Raw genomic sequence first — 24,016 nt, forward strand, 5'->3', positions numbered from 1 at the left:
ATGGTATTGCTCAGTTGCTTGTTTTATTTTCTTTACTTACAAACATGAATCAGGCCCTATGTGCCTATAATGCTCAATAACTATACTCATGATGTACACTTATGGGGAAATGGAAGTTATAAAGCATTTTGCTTTGATACACCTATGTTACGCCAACATGATATTATTATAAGTGTATCTACACCAGAGGTGAGTGGGTTCGGATTTACTCGGTTCTTTACGCCAGAATTATCGCCATTTCTAATTTTCTGGATTTTTGTTATTGGCTAACCAAAACACGTGACGTCCGATAGCCAATAAGGAGATTCTGGTAAATCCGAGTAAAACCGAGTAAAACCGAACCCGCTCATCTCTAATCTATACCATTAAAGGTACAGCTGTTATTGCTGTTAGATAATAAGATATAAACTGTATTTTAGGATAGCAGATTAAAAAGAATTTCTTACCGCAAGTTTGATTATGATAAGATGGGTCCATGGTGATGTAGACCTGCATAAATGGTACCGTCTGAATCTGTATCTTAACACCAATGCGTAATGCTACATTTATATAGAAGGATGTAGGCGGGTATACTGTCATGTCAGCTATGAGGAGAAAAACATTATGTGATTAGTATTGCAAGTATAAAGCAGGGCATACACCATACAATTATCAGACAGATAATATGCCAGATATGGCTGCTTGGAATGAAAATCTGGTAATGGATGAGAGCAAATGACAATCGACCATTTGCTCCCAAACAGTGAAAAATGGACAAAAATTATTGTTCATACAAATTGGTTAAATCTGTGATCTGTGTGAACAACAGTTTTTGTTAATTCTCATCCATTACCAGACTTTCATTCCAACTAGCCAGATCTGGCAGATTATCTGGCATATGTTGACGCGGCAACTCAGGACACAGGAGGAGATAATTCCAGGGTCCCACACACCAGTGTGCGCATCACAGGATGCTAAGGCATGAGAGCACAAGTGGGAGGATATCAATGTACAGCGCAGCATCCACAATGCTGAGTCCTGAGTGGTCACAGCGGTGAAGAGGCGGTGCATGCGCAAGTTCATACCAGCAAGGCCAGGGGAGAAAACAATGGGAGTGAATGGCAGCGACAGGAAGGGTTACCGTGGAGATATCAAGGGAGCGCAGAGAAGGCAATTAGCGGTGCTGCAGAGCTTAGTACATCCCGCCCAATATATGAACACAAGGGTTCATGTGGGCATTGTACAAAGGTGCAGCAGTATATATTGCTGAAAATCTGGTGAGTTTTGATCTTCAATGTGTGGAAAAGATAGGCACTTCCTCACCTGGGGGGGGGGAAGCCTAGGGCACTTAAGTCAGAGGGGCCCTGGGGGAAGGGGGGGGGGGAGGGATGTACATTAGGTTATGCATACCTCTCAACATGACCCATTCCAGGAGGGACAAAATGCTCTCTGCCTGGACTTCCCTCTTAAAATATGATTGGAGTCACCTGTGTTGAACTATTTCATTGATAAGAAAGAGGCGATTGCAATCATAAATTACTGTAAGAGGGAAGTCTAGGTAGAGTGCATTTTGTCCCTCCTGGAATGGGTCATGTTGGGAGGTATGGATTGTGTATATTCAATTTAAACCAATGGTGTATATTAGAAATGAACTAAAAGTGTAAGATTGCCTAGCTTAAACAACCTTAAAATGCACATAGAAAAATAAAATCTATACTTTATCTTGCAAATATGCAATAGCAGCAGCCTTTGCACTACTTACACACTGGGACAGGACTCAGGAGCACTCTTTGTGTGTCTCTCACTCTAGACCTGAATGCTTTCATTAGATAACAGGTTACACAGGACTCAGATACCCAAGCAGGGAGGAGAAGCTGGGATCCCAGTGTCACTTACTGCTCTCTCCCTGTCTCTGAGAAACAGGCAGAGGCATTCGAGGGGCGGCAACAGAGCATTGCAGGGTAGCACGTTGAAAATGGGGGCCTGTCTGCAGCATTTTCAGGGCAGTTTCATGATGTCACACGCAGCTGCTTAGATTAAGAAAATGGTGGTGGACAGCCTGCATATGCAGCCTAGCTGCGGCTGCAGGGGGTCATCCACAGTTGCTCTGATAGCAATTAAATTGTGGTCACAGCCACCAGGCAGACCATTTAGCACTCTGGACGGCCTTGCCCTGCAATGGGCCACCCATAGAATGCGTTAGAATGGATTGCAGAGTCTGCTAAAAAGCTGAATCTGCATCCTTACTAAATAACCCCCTCTGTCCTCACATTCTGGTTGCCTGGATCTGCTGCTGCACAAAATGGAAAGCTAGTGATGACAGTGTGCTCTGGCTGGGGTCCCCTGACAGATGGGGGCCAGGGGTACAGTATCCCCTGCACCCTCACCTTAATCTGGCTATGTTCTTGACTCCACAGTTTTGACTATAAAAATGAATAGCATAATACAAAGAAGATTTATTTATAATATATTCTTTGTATTTTTCATATTCTTTATATAGTCAAAACTCTAGAGTAAAGCGGAATATGACAGGAAAGGCTATGCCTCACCTCACCGCATGTCACTGCTCCCCTGCCTACCCTGACCGCATTATCCAACTTAAAGCATACTTGTAACATGCTCACATCGGGTAGGCATTTTTAGCTGTAACTAATTCTAATATGAGTGCAGCCCATTAATTTACTGGAATCAGTGAACTCCTTGAGGCATGAAGCATCTTTAATTGTGACTGAAGAGGTGTAACTGGGCTGTAGCAAGGCACTCTCACCTAACCAATTACACTAACTGGCTAATATTTTTCCAAAAACCACTCAGAAATTGTCATGTTTTATGATTGAATTAGGTTAAATACATCTATTTAAAATGTATCCAACACTATTTTATTTTGTTATGTTTTTTAACAATTTTTTGTGAACATCGGTTAAACATTGATGATTGTGATATCAGGCCATCGATCACTGAAACACCATGACCATCGCAAACTTACAGTTATTTTTCAGGGAATACTGTACATGTGTATTCCCAGCGGACTGGATGCTGGCTGGACCTATTCCCACTCTATGAAGTGTTGTGGACATCCACGAGTGGGAATAGCCCCTGTGAGTCAGTATTCTGGCTGGCGGGATCCCAACAGCCGGCAAATTGATTGCCTCCCATTTTTCAGGTGGCTGCTGCTCTCTGCAGCCTCTGATGTACACACAGAAGGTAAGTGTGGCTTTTATTACATTTCCTTAATGTTTGCAGCTGCTTTGTGGGGGGTGCCACTGGACTGCCCGAATTAGCAGAGATCAGCAGCACGGTAGGCACTGGGGGAGGGAACTAGGAAGCAGAGGGTCCTTGGGGGCTTTCTGAAGTTAACAGCCACATAATGGGCATTTCTGACGGGTCGCATCAGATGTGACCATACCCGGAAAAGCCCTTCCTGGTGTTGCCATATCTGATGTGACCACGCCAGACAAGTGATTAAGGGGCTCATACATATATTGGCCAATTACTTTATCCGATGCACCAATCCCTGATCCAATTTGCAAATTCCTTTTCTCTGTTTCTCGGACGATTGGAAAAATCCAACATGTTAAAAATCCCTGTCTTACTGGTTCCAATCATTTAAGGTCTGGACCTTTGAATCAAAGCTTTCCAACGTGTTGAATTTTTGCCAACGTTTCTACACAATCCTTTTGCACACCAGAGCACTGTGTCAGTTAGTTTATTGATGTATGAGCTCTTTTAGGCAACGTTCAGAGAGGACATCGCTACCGTTACAGGCTATATGAATGTGGTTGCAGTTACGGTTGACTTGCATTCAATTTTGCATCAGTCCTTTTGTGTGCAAGTTAGTGTTTGCACAGGATTAGACACATTATTTACTTCACGGGTGTAGTATGGTATGCCGGTGGCCGGGCTCCCAGCGACCAGCATACCGGTGCCGGAATCCCGACCGTCGGCATACCGACAGCGCGGCGAGCGCAAATGAGACACTTTCTCCCACCAGGGGGGTTGTAGATCCCCAAGAGGGAGAAAAAGTGTTGGTATGCCGGATGTCGGGATTCTGGCGCCGGTATACTGTGCACCTGGATCCCGACAGCCGGCAAACTGAAGACCACCCTTACTGCACATATCCTGCAATGTACATAAAATGTCATGATGCATCTCTGTGTTGTTTGCTTCAATTACGCATCGTAAGGTACAGCAAACTATATGTAAGATTTTTGTTACATAATGATGCTGGATTGATATCAGAATCTTCCTGATTCAGATACAGAGGCCTCATGAAACTCTGTGCTGATGGAGGATCCTGCTAATTTCTCTCCTCACAATACTGGAAGTCTTTAATGAACTGAAGGAAAATCAAGTGTATTTATTTTTCAGCAGTGTTTATTTGCACGCCTTTCTAATACAAAATGCATTCCATTGAAAGTATAGGCTGAGGCCAGATATCTTTCACCTCCAAGCAAGTGAATTAGTCAAGCCCTTTTGGGTGGAGAGGAACTTTCAATATCTAGATGTCCATGCGTGCACACTCTCCAAACCTTAAGTCACATTTAAAATATAATTTTTGCAAGAGGGCACAATATAGGATAATGGCTGTGCACCTGCCTTTGCAGCCAGCCTACGCAGGCAGGGGTCGACCCTAATAGGCCCTATACACTTAGTGATGACACTGAAAGATATGAATGATCTTGTTAATTAATGAACGAGATATTGTTCATATCTGTCAGTGTGTATGCACCAACGATGAACTATGTGCGGCCCTGTGCTCGTTCATCGATAGTGCCGAGTCGTTTATACACACATGCCAATATGGACAATCTCGTCAATATTAGCATGCAGGGCTATGGAGCCCGGTGACGGGAGGAGTGAAGAAACCACATTCCTGCCGTCACCCCCACCACCACCGCCGCTGGGTCAGCCGTCGGCCGTATCACCTTAACTGCTGTGATTCCTGCGATGTGATTGCAATTCGATTGTGTTCGCATTACAGGGTGGCACTTAGCCTGCTGAGCGGCCTTGCCCTGTGGTGGGTGGCCCCCTGCATGCAATCATAAGCAGTTGCGGTTTTGCTATTTTAGCAAAACTGCAACAGAAGTTGAAATGAGCCCCTTGCCAACACTTTGTTATGAAAGATCTGCAGAGCTTCTTCTATGAGGAATGTTAACACTTTTGAATCCCCTACTGTCATACCACACAGGTGCAATTTTGGAAAGGGGCTGAAGCCAGTGTCATTTTAGAATAAAGTTTATTCAAAATAGATCATTCGGAGGGGTGACAGTTGGAGCTGTTGAGAGAGGAGAGCTGGGTGTTAAAGAAATAAGAAATTGAGAGAGAGTACAAAAAGTAGACTGCCTGAGACTTGTGATTCCACGCAGAGAGTCTTGTTGCAGTTAGAGCTGTAATTACCTTTTGAAGGGGAAGTAGCACCCTGATTCAGTAATTTTACATTAGTGAAATAAATCCAGTTATATTTCCATAATGAATGCATCTATTGTTGTGGAACAAGCAGAATATAATAGGGTACAATATTTGAAAAAAGTGTAACTGAGCGCTATGTTCATGTGTACAATATGAAGGAAAAAAAGGGAGGAAATATAGTAGAAGTGAAGAGAGAAGCTGGAGAGTGCAATGGGTGCAGTAAAAGAAATGAGAGAAAGGGTAAAGGATGGACACTAGAAATGGCTAAAAAATTTAAAAAACCGTGAAAGAATCCAACAGGATTCAAAACGCTTTGGATACAGTGTGGGAGCAAACACAAGAGAAGGAGAAAGCACTGCTACCGCCGCCACCAGCGTCTGACGTCACCGGAAGCCAAAGATCCGAACTTCCGGCCAGAGTGCATAGCACACACAGTGGGACCTGTCTTAGGGTAAGCCAGGGACAGCACTTGAAGCGGGACTATTTGTTTCTCCAACCAGCTCCACACCAAACACCCAAAAGGGGCTGTAAACATTGGGTCACTAGACCATTGTCTTTTTATGTCATACATGTGTTTCACATGATTATTTTTTTAACCATTTCTAGTGTCCATCCTTAACCCTTTCTCTCATTTCTTTTACTGCACCCATTGCACTCTCCAGCTTCTCTCTTCACTTCTACTATATTTCCTGCCTTTTTTCCTTCATATTGCACACATGAACATAGCGCTCAGTTACACTTTTTTCAAATATTGATCTCTCGATCCAGAAACTGAGCAGCTCACCACAAGCGCAGAAAACTATTATTATATCTTTTCCATAATAGGGTACTATTTAATGTGTGAGTACAAACTTGCACCAAATCACTGCAAGTTTGTACCTCTGCTCACACTGTGTAATAGCCAGCAAGTTAGGGAGTTCAGAGCTATCAGAAATGCAAGTCCATGCGAGTTTCATTGCGGGTAAACTCACACCTTGTAATGCGAGTTTCATTCTAAGATGTGCGTTTGACATAAGCATGCACAGGTCAGCGAGATCCGTGCAGGTTTCTGTGTGTAAAAGTAATTAAATAGTTAAACAGTAATAAAAAAAATCCTGGCTTTGAGCCAGTCCTGGATTAAAAACTACAGAGAACAAAGGTCCCACATATTTTTAAAACCAGCACTGGGCTCCACTAATAGGGGGGGTAATGCCATAGCATAACTACAACCCCGCAGCTACTGCAGAGGCTTGGAGGTGCTGGGCTGGGGGGGGGGGGGGGGGCGCTGCCGCTGTTTAAGTGCAGTTTCCCATGTGGACTAGCTGTCTGCATGTCAATCTGCTAAATGTCCCTCCTTAAATGGTTGCCGCCATGGAGGAGACAGATGCTAGAGGCCATACTTCACCTCCAGTGTCTGACAGAGCCGGGAAGTGCTAGGAGTACTTAACACTGGTGGCAGCCTTACATAAGAAAACCCCTGTCAATGAGCATTACACACCCATGGCAACAAGCATGACACTCAGAGCATGACAGCCCCTGGCAACAAGCATTAGACATCCCTGGCAATGAGCATTACACAGACAGCATGAAAACCCCTGTCAATGAGCATTATGCACCCCTAGAAATGGGCATGACACCCAGAGCATGAAACCCTGGCAACAAGCATTACACACCCGTGGCAAGGAGCATTACACCCAGAGCATGAAAACCCCTGGCAATGAGCATTGCACCCCTGGCAATGAGCATGACACCAACATCATAAAACCCCCTGGCAATGAGCATTACACACCCCTGGCAATAAGCATGATACCAGTAGCAAAAAAAACCCTGACAGCGAACATTACACACCTCTGGCAATGAGCATGACACTGACAGCATGAAAACCCCTGGCAACGAGCCTTACCCACAACTGGAAATGAGCATGACACCCAGAGCATGAAAGCACTGGTAATGAGCATTACACCCAGAGCATGAAACCCCTGGAAACTAAAACATGGAACCCATAGCATAGAACACCTGGCAACGACCATGGAACCCAGAGCTTGAAAACCCTGGCACTGATCAGGTAATTTAAAAGTAATTAGGGGCGTAATGTGTAATTGACATAGTGGTGTGTGGCAAAATGTATCACGGATATTGCAGTGTGTGGCATAATATATAATGGGCATTGCTGTGTGTGACATACTGTATAACAGACATTGCAGTTTTGTGGCATACTGTATCACGGGCATTGCGGTATGTGGTATAATGTGACAGGGGCATTGTGGTGTGTTGCATAATGTATCACAGGTATTATGGTGTATAGCATAATGTATCACGGGCAATGTGGTGTGTGGCATAATGAGTCACAGACATTACGGTGTGTGGAATATTGTATAATGGGCATTACGGTATGTGGCATATAAGCAGCAAGTGCAGGAGTACCAAACTCAAACCGATGTGGCTTAACAAGAAGGTCAAGGCCGAATTCGATAAAAAGAAGCGTGCTTTCAAAGCATTTAAATCTAATGGAAAGGAGGATTCATTCCAGTACTACAAGGAATGCAATAAAAGAAGCAAAAATGCAATAAGAGTAGCTAAAATTAAAAACGAAAAGCAATTTGCTATAGAGAGTAAAACTAATTCTAATTTTTTTTTTTAAATACATAAACAGTAAAAGGTAAAAAAAAGGAGAACATAGGCTCATTAAAAAATGAATTTGGAGTATTGTTAAATGATGACGAATCAAAAGCAGAAATACTGAACAAATTTTTTTCATCAGTTTTCACCAGAGTAGAACTGACGGTGGGAGTAGTACATAGCGATAATGACAGTAAGGATTCGTGGTTAGATACTTGTTTAAGTGAAGAAGTAGTCAGAGAGAGGTTATGCAAAATAAAGATTAATAAATCACCTGGCCAGGACGGACTTCATCCGAGGGTTTTTATGGAGCTTATGTTACAACTAGCAAGACCACTATACTTGATTTTCAATAGTTCAATTAGATCTGGCATGGTACCGAAGGATTGGCGTATAGCAGATGTAGTGCCATTATTTAAAACGGATCCAAAAATCATCCGGGTAACTACAGGCCGGTTAGTTTGACATTTTCAGTGGGGAAAATATTGGAAGGAATTCTAAGGGATAGCATACAGGAGTATCTGCAGACCACTAAGATTATTAGCAAGAACCAGCATGGGTTTGTGAGGGACAGATCATGTCAAACTAACTTAGTTAACTTCTACGAGGAAGTGCGCAACAATCTTGACCAAGGAAAAGCAGTGGATGTGGTCTACTTAGATTTTGCAAAAGCCTTCGATACAGTGCCTCACAGGAGACTAATCATCAAATGAAAAGAGCTTGGCCTAGGAAAAACTGTTTGCACATGGATAAGTAACTGGCTGGACAACAGGGTACAGCGAGTAGTGATCAACAGAAAGTCCTCATGATGCCGAACAAGGAAGGCAGAAGGTTAATATACAGTATAAGACAGGCAACTGCAACTTGAACCTGCTCCCCAACATCTATAGCTTCACCTTAAGTGGGGTAGCACTCGACTACAGACACCACCATAATTAGGCCCACGCACTTTCAATACAAACAGGAGCATTTACATCTAATTTAAAGTTTGGGAAAGTGCGCACTATGGAAGTTCTGCACATGCAATGAGGGAGCTATAGATGATGCAAGGGGTGTGCATTCTATGGGGCCCAGAGGCTTATGGGGCCCAAGACCCAGCTCATATAGTCAGACGTGGATCTACAGAGAAATTAATGAAGTTTAAGTTTCAGGGCCCAGAGGGGCGCTGAAGCAACTTTTTAAATCAGTCAATTTTTCAACAAAATCAATAGTTTTTTAAGGGTGTGTGTTAGGGTCTCCTGCCCTGTGCTGCCACGTCGTCATGGCAACCGGGAGACAAGTGCTAGTGGAGTAACCTGAGCGCAGCTGATACTCCGGTTCGGGTCTTTTGCTGTGCAGTGGTTATAGGCTCTGTGCACGGCAGGGGATCCGGTGCTGGTTTTTGTGCTCACAGTCTGTGAGGTCTGAGTGGGGCGTGGACAGCACCTGCTTTATAAGGCCTCTTTTCAGGGTAAGCAGATGCTGCTGAATCTTTGTTGGTTAGTCAGTTCATGAAAGTTAGCCAGTACTGTGTAGCTTTGTATTTGTTTGTTGCTTACTGCAAATAGGCCTGGGGATTTGGTATTACACTCTGCCAATCCAGACCTAGCAGTAAGACTGGAGTCAGTCGTTTAGCTTGCTGGGGTTCTGTTACTACTCTGTGAACTTAGCAAGTTTGCGGCTGTATTCTAAGACTTGCCTGTCTAATCCTGTCTCACTGTGCTAGGTGTCAGGGGTCAGTTTAGTGGCAGTAAGCTAAAACCTGTGCACTGCAAGTGAGAAATAGGATTGTGGAGACTCTCCTTGTGTCTATCATTCCATCTCTGACCAAGGAGTTTACTGCCACACCCGTTGGTAACCCTTTAGGGTTTTGCTGTTGCCCTTAGCAACAGCATTTCGGGTTCTCTACGTATTAAAACACAACATCTTGCTTTTTCCATCTGTGCAGTTCTAATACAAGGGAGATACCCAGTTCCTTAGCCTCTGGGCTTCTCTGTTCACTTTGTGTGTATTTTGTTACCCTATTACCTTCTGTGTACGTTATGTCATATTCCCCAGTTTGTCTGTGAGTCCATTTGTTTTGCATAACAGTTCAAACACCAGTACATTCCTGCAGACACTGGAGTGCATAACAGTTCTGACACCAGTACTTTCCTGCAGGCACTGGTGTGCATAACATATTCAGCAGCCTAATACTCCTGTTGAAATTTTGTGGGAATATGGAGCATACCCCTCAAAATACGTTGCAACAGGTGGTCGATCAGGTGCAGGTCCTGACTCGACAATTTAATGATTTGTCCATTAAAATGCACACCTCCCAGGCTGCTGGCGGAGCTCCCGCAGCAGCAGCACCTGCAGGGGTTAAGGAGCCGAAAGTAAATCTCCCGGATCGTTTTTCTGGAGATCGCTCGCAGTTCTTTTGTTTCAAGGAGAGCTGCAAGCTATACTTCCGGCTTAGGCCTCAGTCTTCTGGGTCGGAGATTCAGCGGGTGGCATAGTGATTTCCTTGCTACAAGGAGACCCACAGGTCTGGGCATATGGGTTGCAGCCTGACTGTCCGTCGCTTAAAAGTGTTGATGCTTTTTTTACGGCACTGGGCATGTTGTATGATGACCCTGACAAGACGGCCTCAGCGGAGGCTCAGATTTCGATCCTTAAGCAAGGGCGAAGGCCAGTTGAGGTTTACTGTACGGAGTTTCGGAGGTTGGCCCATGATACCCAGTGGAATGACCCAGCCCTGAGACACCAGTACCGAAGAGGTCTTTCTAACCAGATAAAGGACCAACTGGTACAATATCCCTTGCCTGATAGCTTGGATCAGCTCATGCAGTTATCCATCCGGGTGGATAGACGGCTGAGAGAGCGTAGGCTTGAAAGGGAGACTGAGATTTCCTTCCTTCCCAAGGGAATCTCAGACTCTGAGGAATTTTCTGAGGAGCCTATGCAGATTGGGGCTACCCGCCTCTCCTCGCGTGAGAAGACGCGGAGGAGACAGCAGGGGTTGTGTTTGTACTGTGGGAATAAAGGTCATGTGGTAGTATCATGCCCAGAAAAGCCGGAAAACTTCAGGGCCTGAGGGTGATGGGAAATATCCTGTCAGGCCAGAAGTCAGAATTTCCCAAGAAGACTTTTATCATTCCGGTGACCTTGAAGATCCTCGGTCAAACTGTCAAGACTGAGGCCTTTGTGGACAGTGGGGCCGACGGGGTTTTTATGGACCGCCAATTCGCCCTGAAACACTCTGTTCCCTTAGTACCCTTGGCATCGGAAATTGAGATCTGTGGGTTAAACGGGGAACCATTATCCCAAGGTAAAATTACCTCTTGCACTAGCCAGATTTCTTTGTTTATTGGAGCCACACACTCTGAAAAATTGTCCTTTTATGTGACTGTCTGTACTTTTGCCCCATTGGTGTTGGGGTTACCCTGGTTAAGGGCCCACAATCCTCAATTTGACTGGGTCTCTGGGGAGATTCTTAGTTGGGGTACTGATTGTTTCAGGAGTTGCTTGAGCCTTCCAGTCAGGCTCTCGCAGCTAAGTTTGCCAGGATTGCCAGGGTGTTATGCAGATTTTGCGGACGTGTTCTCCAAAAAAGTTGCAGAGGTACTACCTCCCCATCGCCCCTATGACTGTGCCATTGATTTGTTGCCAAATGCTAAGCTTCCCAAGAGCAGGTTGTACTCCCTGTCACGTCCTGAGACTCAGGCTATGGCAGAGTACATTCAGGAGAACTTGGCTAAGGGATTTATCAGACCTTCACTGTCTCCAGTTGGGTCGGGGTTCTTCTTTGTGGGTAAAAAGGACGGTTCGTTGCGACCCTGCATCGACTTCAGGGAATTGAACCGTATCACGATTAAAAACTCATACCCACTGCCTCTCATTTCGGTCTTGTTTGACCAGCTTCGTACTGCCACCATTTTTTCTAAGATTGACCTACGCGGTGCGTACAATCTAATCCGAATAAGAGAGGGGGATGAATGGAAGACTGCCTTTAATACCCACTCAGGGCATTATGAATATTTGGTGATGCCTTTTGAGCTCTGTAATGCCCCGGCAGTCTTCCAGGATTTCATGAATGATGTGCTCAGGGAATATTTGGATAGATTCTTAGTTGTATACTTAGATGACATCCTAATCTTCTCCCATTCCCTGGAGGAACATCGGAAGCATGTACGCTTAGTCCTCCAGAAACTCAGAGACCACCGGCTTGGGGCGAAGCTGGAGAAGTGCGAATTTGAAGTTCAGCAAATCGCATTTCTAGGATATATTATCTCCCCAGAAGGTTTCCAAATGGAGGGTTCCAAGGTACAGGCAGTCCTGGATTGGGTGCAGCCCACTAGTTTGAAGGCGCTTCAGCGTTTCCTGGGCTTTGCGAATTTTTATAGACGATTTATCGCTGGATTTTCGTCTATAGTGGCGCCCTTGGTGGCACTCACTAAGAAAGGGGCGGATGTTGCTCACTGGTCTTGTGAGGCTAAAGCGGCTTTTGCCCGTCTCAAAAGGGCATTTGTTTCGGCCAAGGTGCTGCGACACCCAGATCCAGAGCGTCCTTTTGTGGTGGAGGTGGATGCCTCTGAGATGGGTATTGGGGCAGTGCTTTCTCAGATGGGAGTGTCTGATAATCGCCTTCATCCCTGTGCTTACTTTTCCCGTAAATTTTCGCCTGCCGAGATGAATTATGACGTGGGTAACCGGGAATTGTTGGCTATTAAGGATGCACTCGAGGAGTGGAGACACTGGCTTGAGGGGGCTAAGTTTGTGGTCTCAATTCTCACTGACCATAAGAATCTGGCATATTTAGAGTCAGCGAAGCATCTCAATGCCAGGCAGGCACGATGGGCTTTGTTTTTTGCTCGCTTTAATTTTTTGATAACATATCGCCCTGGGTCAAAAAACATCAAGGCTGATGCGCTCTCGCTGAGTTTTGCTCCAATCCAGGAGACCACCGAGGAGCCGTTGCCCATTGTTTCCCCATCATGTATTAAAGTGGGCATTACCCAGGACCTCTTATCATTAGTCCTTAGAGCACAGGAGCAGGCTCCTCCAGACCTTCCGGTAGGTCTTTTGTTTGTGCCTCCTAGGTTAAGACAGCGAGTGTTCCTGGAATTCCATGCCAAGAAGTCGGCAGGTCACCCGGGTATTGCCAGAACTCGGGAGTTGCTATCTAGGGCGGTGTGGTGGCCCTCGGTGGCTAAGGATGTGGATCAGTGGGTTCGGGCATGTGACATCTGTGCCCGAAATAAGACTCCTAGAGGGGTTCCTGTTGGCCCATTACATCCACTCTCTATCCCATCTAAGCCATGGACCCACATTTCAATGGATTTTGTGGTGGACTTGCCCAAATCCTCGGGGATGACAGCCATCTGGGTTGTCGTTGACAGGTTTTCAAAGATGGCGCACTTCGTTCCACTGGTTGGGCTGCCATCAGCCAGACGCCTGTCTGAATTATTTATGCTGCATGTTGTGCGTCTCCACGGGTTGCCACTTGATGTGGTCTCTGACCGCGGATCCCAGTTTGTGGCCAAATTCTGGAGGGCATTTTGTTCCGATCTCCAGATTTCTGTCAGCTTGTCGTCAGGCTACCATCCGCAGTCTAATGGGCAGACTGAAAGGGTGAACCAGTCCTTGGAGCAGTTCCTCAGGTGTTATGTCTCCAAGTGTCAGACTGACTGGGTTGCTCATCTGTCCATGGCGGAGTTTGCCTATAACAACGCGGCTCACTCTGCTACAGGGATCTCTCCCTTCCTTTGTGTGTATGGGCATCATCCTAAGGCCAATTCTTTTGACCCCCTGGACTCCACGCCTGGTGGTTCCTCTGTGGTTTCGGTCCTTAGAGGTATTTGGCGGAAAGTGAAGAAAGCCCTTGTGTCTGTGTCATTAGTGACCAAAAGGGTTTTTGATAAGCGGAAAAGACCCTGCAGCTTCAAATTAGGAGACTTCGTCTGGTTGTCTACCAAGAATTTGAAGTTGAGACAGCCATCTCATAAGTTAGGGCCCCGGTTCATCGGCCCTTATAAGATCACCAGGGTTATCAATCCGGTGGCATTTCAGTTAGATCTGCCCCGTTCTTTGGGTATCAATAAAACATTTCATTGTTCCCTTTTAAAACGGGTGATTAGTAATCCTTCTTCCAGTGGAAGACCTTCCCCTCTTCTGATACGTGGCCAGAGGGAGTTTGTTGTTGAAAGGATTCTTGACTCCAAGGTGGTTCAGGGTCGGCTGTCATTTTTGGTGCACTGGAAGGGGTATGGCCCGGAGGAGCGGTCGTGGGTGCGCAGTTGTGATCTTCATGCCCCCAGACTGATACGCTCTTTCTTCTCGCAGTTCCCCGATAAACCCGGTGGTAGGGGTTCTTTGACCCCTCGTCAGAGGGGGGGTACTGTTAGGGTCTCCTGCCCTGTGCTGCCACGTCGTCATGGCAACCGGGAGACAAGTGCTAGTGGAGTAACCTGAGCGCAGCTGATACTCCGGTTCGGGTCTTTTGCTGTGCAGTGGTTATAGGCTCTGTGCACGGCAGGGGATCCGGTGCTGGTTTTTGTGCTCACAGTCTGTGAGGTCTGAGTGGGGCGTGGACAGCACCTGCTTTATAAGGCCTCTTTTCAGGGTAAGCAGATGCTGCTGAATCTTTGTTGGTTAGTCAGTTCATGAAAGTTAGCCAGTACTGTGTAGCTTTGTATTTGTTTGTTGCTTACTGCAAATAGGCCTGGGGATTTGGTATTACACTCTGCCAATCCAGACCTAGCAGTAAGACTGGAGTCAGTCGTTTAGCTTGCTGGGGTTCTGTTACTACTCTGTGAACTTAGCAAGTTTGCGGCTGTATTCTAAGACTTGCCTGTCTAATCCTGTCTCACTGTGCTAGGTGTCAGGGGTCAGTTTAGTGGCAGTAAGCTAAAACCTGTGCACTGCAAGTGAGAAATAGGATTGTGGAGACTCTCCTTGTGTCTATCATTCCATCTCTGACCAAGGAGTTTACTGCCACACCCGTTGGTAACCCTTTAGGGTTTTGCTGTTGCCCTTAGCAACAGCATTTCGGGTTCTCTACGTATTAAAACACAACATCTTGCTTTTTCCATCTGTGCAGTTCTAATACAAGGGAGATACCCAGTTCCTTAGCCTCTGGGCTTCTCTGTTCACTTTGTGTGTATTTTGTTACCCTATTACCTTCTGTGTACGTTATGTCATATTCCCCAGTTTGTCTGTGAGTCCATTTGTTTTGCATAACAGTTCAAACACCAGTACATTCCTGCAGACACTGGAGTGCATAACAGTTCTGACACCAGTACTTTCCTGCAGGCACTGGTGTGCAAAACAGTGTGTCATTAAAAATAACAAAAAAGGGTACATGTCATGAGTCCATGCCCCAAATAGACAGAAACCACACCCCTCTCATCTGAGGCCACACACCCTTTGTGGGTTGCATGCGAGGGTCCCAACTCCCTTCATTGAAAAGTTGGGAGGTTTGGATTAGGACTGTTCCAGAAAGGAACAGTGTGCCTAAATTAAGAACATCTCCAGTCCAAGTGGAATTTCCTGCATTAGAAAGTATCCCCTCAGGTATAAATTGGTTGATTCATGCCCCCTATGTGGCATAATGTGTGCTGGAGACACTGTGTTGCATAATGTATACTGTAGTTGCAACACTACAATGTGGCATGTGATATATTGTGAATTGGGGGGGATATAGTGTGGCATAATATTAATTGGGGGCATTGTGTGGTATAATCTGAACTAGGGCAATATTATGGAGCATAAAATTAACAACCATTGTGGAGGGAGGTGTCTCTCTAGACTCATTGAGAAGGCGCTCAAAATGTTGCTATGGGGTCCACAAAGTTCTGGCTATGACTGCAGCCCTGCCCTCACTAACATAATAACAGCGACACTTATTTCCTGAAATGCTCTGTTAATATGATTATTTCCATGATCTATAAGTTGTTTTTTTACCCACTGGGCATACAAAAAGAATTTTCTAAACTGCTAATCCATACATGTCTGTTGAAAACAAATGTAACTGTTCATATGTAAATGAAGTTGCATATATGGTTTCTTGCTTGTACCACAATGGCTCCAAGAAGAATGACCATTACTGTAAGTACTTTTTCAAACTTACCAACTGAAAGAGGCATTTGAATTGGAATTGAGTTAAGGAACACCATGCCATTATCTTTAATGGCAAGCACCTGCAAATAAAAAGAAATACAGTCAGTCTAGTTTTTAATTAGTATTAAAGTAATAACTGCTTTATTATTATTTTATCTATTTATACCAGATTGCTGTGAAAACAACTTGTAAAACATGTTCATAAGAATTATGACTTACAGTATTATATTGTCTTGCTTAAGCTTTACATTTATTAGGGAAAGTAGGGAAGCTGGAAAATGGCTTTTATGCAACTTGTATTTGTTCACTACAGCCGTAGGGGCTTAATAATGTAACCTCAATTTAAGGGTTTTAAATAGTTTGAAGTGGGGAAGTTTATATATTAGAGAGTAAATACTTATATTATTATTAGTTTTGATAATTAATATGTATAAGATGTATTAATGGGGCAATATTTATAAATAAAATAACATTTATGGACTATGATATTGATGGCAGTGGAGTGGATTTACATAATGTAATAGCCAATATACCAGAAGCCCTGGCTGTAGCAGTGAAAGTGCCAGAAGCGCTGCACACCAGGAAGGGAATTGTTAAGACATTAGTGGCACTGACTGACTGTTGGAAGCCGTGAGAAGCCCCGCATGCCAGTGAACATGCTACAATCACTGCGCACTGGGTAGCAGTAACTAACTTGCTCTGCTGATAGGATGAGAGAGGAGCTTGTGATGCTGGCTTAAAAGGTACAGTAGTGAGGGGTGGGGTCGTACTCACATGGGGGCCAATTTATCGGGATGTGTTTAATTTGCCAGCTGTCGGGATCCCGGGGGCCAGGATACCACCACCAGAATCCTGACAGGTGACAATGCCGCCAGCGGAAATCCAAGCAAAACAGGACTTTTCCCACTCGTGGGTTTCCACGACACCCATAGAGCAAGAATTTGAGATGTGCGGCGAACACTGTTCGGGTTTTGTGTTTTGGTTTTGGATCTGGATCTCCGTTTGTGTTTTGTATCTGGATTGGTTTTTGCCAAAACCACCCCTTCGGGTTTTGGTTTTATTTTAGATCTGGATTTTTTTTTTTTTTAAACATAAAAACAGCTAAAATCACAGAATTTGGGGGTAATTTTGATCCTATGGTATTATTAACCTCAATAACATTAATTTCCACTCATTTCCAGTGTATTCTGAACACCTCACACCTCACAATATTGTTTTGAGGCCAAAAGGTTGCACCGAGGTAGCTGGATGACTGAGCTAAGCGACACAAGTGGGCGGCACAAACACCTGGCCCACCTAGGAGTGGCACTGCAGTAGCAGACAGGATGGCAGTTTTAAAAATTAGGCCCCAAAGAGCAATCATTCAAAGAAAAAAAAGAGGCACAAGATGGAATTGTCCTTGGGCCCTCCCACCCACCCTTATGTTGTTTAAACAGGACATGCATTTTAATTAAAAACATTATTTCAGTGACAGGTGGTCCTTCTGGAAAAAGCTTGCCAACTTCTCCAAATCATAGCTAGCTACAAACAAACCACCTCCATATTTGATGACTTTTCACTAGAGATGAGCAAGTTCGGTTCCCTGAGAGCTAAACCCGCCCGAACTTCACCACCCGAGCCCGGATCCGAGTCAGGCCCGGGTTTTCCCACCTGACTCAGAAACCAGAATGAGGAAAACATCATCATCCCGCTCTCGGATTCTCACGGGGTTTGTATTCCTTATAAGGAGCCACGTGTCGCCGCCATTTTCTCTCCGGCATTGGAGAGTGTAGAGAGAGGATGTGTCTCTGCATCAGTTCAGAGGTAGTGTCTGGTGCTGCATAAGTCCAGTCACAGTGGTTGTGTCCTCTGCTGCCATATGTCCATTGCTGCTGTATTAGTCCAGTCCAGTGGTGCTGTGTTGTGCTGCATCAGTCCAGTGGTGGTGTCTTGTGCTGCATCAGTCCAGTCACAGTGGTGGTGTCCTCTGCTGCCATATGTCCAATGCTGCTGTATAAGTCCAGTCCATTGCAGTGGTGCTGTGTTATCCTGCATCAGTTCAGTGGTGGTGTCCCTGTGCTGCTATATATGTCCGGTGGTACTGCCATATATGTCCAGTGATACTGCCGTATATGTCCATTGATACTGCTGTATATGTCCAGCGGTACTGCCGTATAAATCCAGTGGTACTGCCGTATAATTCCAGTGATCCTGCTGTATAATTCCAGTGGTACTGGCGTATAAATCCAGTAATCCTGCCGTATAATTCCAGTGGTACTGGCATATAAATCCAGTGATCCTGCCGTATAATTCCAATGGTACTGGCGTATAAATCCAGTCCAGTGATACTGCCGTATATGACTAGTGGTACTGCTGTATTAGTCCAGTGGTACTGCCGTATAATTCCAGTGGTACTGGCGTATAAATCCAGTGATCCTGCCCTATAATTTCAGTGGTACTGGCGTATAAGTCCAGTCCAGTGATACTGCCGTATATGTCCAGTGGTACTGCCGTATAATTCTAGTGGTACTGCCGTATAATTCCAGTGAACCTGCCGTACAATTCCAGTGGTACTGCCGTATAATTCCAGTGATCCTGCCGTGTAATTCCAGTGATACTGCCGTACAATTCCAGTGATACTGCCGTATAATTCTAGTGGTACTGCCGTATAAATTCAGTCCAGTGGTGCTGCCATATAAATTCAGTGGTGCTGTCCTGTACTGTATATTACTTACTCCAAATAAACGGGTTATTAATATTTAATCCAAATAATTTTCACAGGGTTTGCCCTGTGTGGTGTAGAGGTACGCTCTCCTGTACCGCATATTGTTATATAACTCCAGAAAAATAATGGAGAACAAAAATTTGGAGAATAAAATAGGGAGAGATCAAGTACTACTTCCTCCTAGTGCTGAAGCTGCTGCCACTAGCCATAACATAGATGATGAAATGCCATCAATGTCGTCTGCAAAGGCCGATGCCCAATGTGATAGTAGAGGGCATGTAAAATCCAAAAAGCCAAAGTTCAGTAAAAAGACCCCAAAAAATAAATTGAAATGGTCTGAGGAGAAACGTAAACTTGCAAATATGCCATTTACGACATGGAGTGGCAAGGAATGGCTAAAGCCCTGGCCTATGTTCATGGCTAGTGATTCAGCTTCACATGATGATGGAAGCCCTCATCCTCCCACTAGAAAAATTATAAGAGTTAAGCTGGCAAAAGCACAGCAAAGAACTGTGCGTTCTAAGATGGTATCACAAATCCCTAAGGAGAGTCCAAGTGTGTCGGCGGTTACAATGCCTGACCTTCCCAACACTGCAAGTGGTGGATGGAGCACCCGCAGTCCAGTTTCTGATATTCAATTAAAGATGTCACTGTTGAAGTACACCAGGATGAGGATATGGGTGTTGCTGGCGCTGAGGAGGAAGTTGACGATGAGGATTCTGTTGGTGATGTGGTTTGTTTAAATCAGTCACTGGGGGAGACACCTGTTGTCCGTGGGATGAATAAGCCCATTTTGATGACTGGGCAAAATACCAAAAAAGCCACCTCTTCGGTGTGGAATTATTTCTCCACAAATCCGGACAACAGGTGTAAAGCCGTGTGTTGCCTCTGTCAATCTGTAATAAGTAGGGGTATGGACGTTAACCACCTAGGAACATCCTCCCTTATACGTCACCTGCAGCACATTCATCATAAATCAGCGTCAAGTTGTAATACTTTGGGTAAGAGCGTAAACAATTCACTGACACCTAAATCCCTTCTTCCTCTTGTACCCAAGCTCCTGCAAGCCACACCACCAACTCCCTCAACGTCAACTTCCTCCTCAGTCAGGAACGTCAGTAGTCCTGCAGGCCATGTCACTGGCAAGACTGAGGCGTCCTCTCCTAACCAGGATTCCTCTGGAGGATCCTTGAGTGGTACGCCTACTGCTGCTATTGCTGCCGCTGCTGTTGTTGCTGCTGGGAGTCGATCGTCATCCCAGAGGGGAAGTCGGAAGATCATTTGTACTACTTCAACTAAGCAATTGACTGTCCAATAGTCCTTTGTGAGGAAGATGAAATATGACAGCAGTCATCCTTTTGCAAAGCGGATAACTGAGGCCTTGACAGCTATGTTGGTGTTAGACGTGCGTCCGGTATCCGCCATTAGTTCAGTGGGACTTAGAGATTTGTTTGAAGTAGTGTGTCTTCAGTACCAAATCCCATCTAGGTTCCACTTCACTAGGCAGGCGATACCGAGAATGTACAGAGACGTCAGAAAAAGTGTCCTAAAAAATACAATTGTACCCACTGTCCACTTAACCATGGACATGTGGACAAGTGGAACAGGGTAGACTAAGGACTATATGACTGTGACAGCCCACTGGGAGATGTATAGCCTCTCGCAGCGACAACAACAGCAGCGGCACCAGTAGCAGTATCTTGCAAAAGCCAACTCGTTCCTAGGCAGGCTACGCTATGTATCACCGATTTCCGTAAGAGGCACACTGCTGACACCCTATTACGGAAAATGAGGGACATCATCGCACAATGGCTTACCCCAATTAGACTCTCCTGGGGATTTGTGATATCGGACAACACCACAAATATTGTGCGTGCATTACATCTGGGCAAATTCCAGCACGTCCCATGTTTTGCACATACAATTAATTTGGTGGTGCAGAATTTTTTTTTAAATTACAGGAGATGCTGTCGGTGGCCCGAAAAATTGCGGGCCTCTTTCAGCATTCATCCACCATGTGCCGAAGACTGGAGCGCCATCAAACACTCCTGAACCTTCCCTGCCATCACCTGAAGTAAGAGATGGTGACAATGTGGAATTCAACACTCTATATGCTTCAGAGGATGGAGGAGCAGCAAAAGGTCATTCAAGCCTATACATCCACCTACAATATAGGCAAAGGAGGGGGAATGCACCTGACTCAAGCACAGTGGAGAATGATTTCTGTCTTTTGCAAGGTTCTCCAACCCTCGAACTTGCCACACGTGAAGTCAGTTCAGACACTGCCAGCTTGAGTCAGGTCATTCCCCTCATCAGGCTTTGCAGAAGTAGCTGGAGAAATTGAAGGAGGAGTTAAGACAGAGCGATTCAGCAAAGTATTTGGGACTTGTGGATGGAGCCCTTCATTCGCTTTGCCAGGATTCAAGGTGGTCAATCTGTTGAAATCAAAGCACTACATTTTGGCCACCGTGCTCGATCCTAGGTTTAAAGCCTACGTTGTATCTATCTTTCCGGCAAACGCAAATCTACAGAGGTTCAAAGACTTGCTGGTGAGAAAATTGTCAACTCAAGCGGAACGTGACCCATCAACAGCTCCTCCTTCATTTTCTCTCGCAACTGGGGCTGCGAGGAAAGGGATAAGATTTCCTAGCCCACCCGCTGGCAGTGATGCAGGGCAGTCAGGAGTGAGTCCTGACATCTGGTCCGGACTGAATGACCTGCCAATGATTACTGACATGTCTACTGTCACTACATATGATTCTGTCACCATTGAAAGAATGGTGGAGGATTATATGAGTGACAGCATCCAAGTATGCATATCAGACAGTCCGTACGTATACTGGCAGGAAAAAGAGGCAATTTGGATGCCCTTGCACAAACTGGCTTTATTTTACCTAAGTTGCCCCCTCCAATGTGTACTTTGAAAGAGTGTTTAGTACAGCTGGTAACCTTGTCAGCGATCGGTGTAGGGGGTTACTTCCAGAAAATATGGAGAAGATGATGTTCATCAAAATGAATTATAAATTCCTCCAGTAAGACCTTTACCAGCAATTGCCTACAGAAAGTACACAGGGACCTGTGATGGTGGATTCCAGTGGGGACGAATTAATAATCTGTGAGGAGGAGGATGTACACAGTGAAAGGGGTGAGGAATCGGAGGATGAGGTCGATATCTTGCCTCTTAGAGCAAGTTTGTGCAAGAAGAGATTGATTGCTTCATTTTTGGTGGGGGCCCAAATAATCCAGTCATTTCAGCCACAGTCATGTGGCAGACCCTGTCGCCGAAATGATAGGTTTGTTAAAGTGTGAATGTCCTTTTTATACAACATAAGGGTGGGTGGGAGAGCACAAGGTCAATTCCATCTTGCACTTCTTTTTCTTCTTTGCATTATGTGTCATTTGGGGACTAGTTTTTTTAAATTGCCATCCTGTCTGACACTGCCGTACAACTCCAGGGGTACTGCCGTATAAGTCCAGGGGTACTGCCGTATAAGTCCATTCCAGTGGTGCTGTCTTGTGCTGCATCAGTCCAGTGGTGGTGTCTTGTGCTGCCATAAGTCCAGTGGTGATGTCCTGTTCTGTATATTATTTAATCCAAATAAAAGGCTTCTATACATTACTTATATTATTATACAAATCATTTTTACAGGGTTTGCCCTGTGTGGTGTAGGGGTACACTCGCCTGTGCTGCATATTATTATAATAGCTCCAAATAAAAGGGTTATTATTATCCAAAATAATTTTACAGGGTTTGGCTGTGTGTGTGTGGTTTAGGGGTATGCTCTCCTGTGCCACCAATATTGTGCATGTATTACATTTGGGCAAATTCCAGCACGTCCCATGTTGTTTGTGCAGCACACTTGTGCTGTTTGGGGACTAGTTTTTTTAAGTGCCATCCTGTCTGCAACTGCAGTGCCAGTCCTAGCTAGGCCATGTGTTTGTGCCGCACACTTGTGTCGCTTAGATTAGTTAAACAGCTACCTCATTGCACCTCTTTTTCTTCTTTGCATGATGTTCTGTTCGGGGCCTAGTTTTTTTTAAGTGCCATCCTGTCTGCAACTGCAGTGCCACTCCTAGATGGGCCAGGTGTTTGTGCCACACACTTGTGTCGCTTATCTTAGTCATACAGCTACCTCACTACACCTGTTTTACTTCTTTACATGATGTGCTGTTTGGGGCCTAGTTTTTTTAAGTGCCATCCTGTCTGCAACTGCAGTGCCACTCCTAGATGGGCCAGGTGTTTGTGCTGCACGCTTGGCTTAGTCATACAGCTACCTCACTGCACCTCTTTTTCTTCTTTGCATGAGGTGCTGTTTGGGGCCTATTATTTATATCTGCCATCCTATCTGCCACTGCAGTGCCACTCCTAGATGGGCCAGGTGTTTGTGCCGCACACTTGTGTCACTTAGCTTAGTCATACAGCTACCTCGGTGCAACTTTTAGGCCTAAAACAATATTGTGAGGTGTTCAGAATAGACTGGAAATGAGTGGAAATTAATGTTATTGAGGTTAATAATACCGTAGGGTCAAAATTACCCCCAAATTCTGTGATTTTAGCTGTTTTTATGTTTTTTTAAAATCATCCAGATCCAAAACCAAAACACGAAAGGTTGGTTTTGGCAAAACTAATCCAGATCCAAAACATAAGGATGGAACCAGAACCAAAACCAAAACCAAAACACAAAACACGAAAAGTGCCCGCCACACATCTCTATTTTTCACATTATGAGACAAGGCAAGAGGAAGAGGACAGTGTCAAGTAGTTGATTCAAAATTAGAGAGGCACATGCAATCAGGAACAACACACAGACTTTCCCCTCCACTTCTATATTGGTGTGGAACGGAAAGGACTTCAACCAAGCAAATATATAATTATCACATTACTGGACAAACTGAAAAACTAGGGGCCAAAGCCTTCGAATTTGTACCCCCTTCTCCATTATCAGGGATTAAGATAATCTCTGATTTAATGCTGGGATGCAAATAAACTGATGTATACCACAGGATCAAGATTGGATATTTTCCCCTTCATGGAGTCTGGATACTTATTTTGTGAAAACCTCATGGGTTTCTTTTTAAAAAAAAATTATTGCATTTTTCTTTACATATTTTGTGGCAAAAGCCTTATTTTCATTTTTCACAGCTCTCAGTTACACGCATGTGAGCATACCTGTGTGTCCCAGTTACACGCATGTGAGCATACCTTTGTGTCTTGTTTATTTTATTCATATTTTATTTTTAAATAAA

At 44.8% G+C, this 24,016-nt stretch overlaps 1 protein-coding gene across 1 annotated transcript in view; it reads right to left on the reverse strand.

Annotated features, from left to right (window-relative positions):
* LOC134968665 (mucin-5B-like) overlaps positions 1 to 24,016 on the reverse strand; it is a 171,731-nt gene that overhangs the window by 118,900 nt on the left and 28,815 nt on the right. Inside the window, exons 14-15 of the mRNA XM_063944187.1 lie at positions 16,076 to 16,145; positions 447 to 584 (exon numbers count right to left, since the gene is read on the reverse strand). Of these exons, the coding sequence (XP_063800257.1) occupies positions 447 to 584; positions 16,076 to 16,145 (208 nt within the window). The remainder of the gene's footprint in view (positions 1 to 446; positions 585 to 16,075; positions 16,146 to 24,016) is intronic.

Source organism: Pseudophryne corroboree, chromosome 11 (assembly GCF_028390025.1).
Source record: "Pseudophryne corroboree isolate aPseCor3 chromosome 11, aPseCor3.hap2, whole genome shotgun sequence".
In the NCBI taxonomy this organism is placed as follows: Eukaryota; Metazoa; Chordata; class Amphibia; order Anura; family Myobatrachidae; genus Pseudophryne; species Pseudophryne corroboree.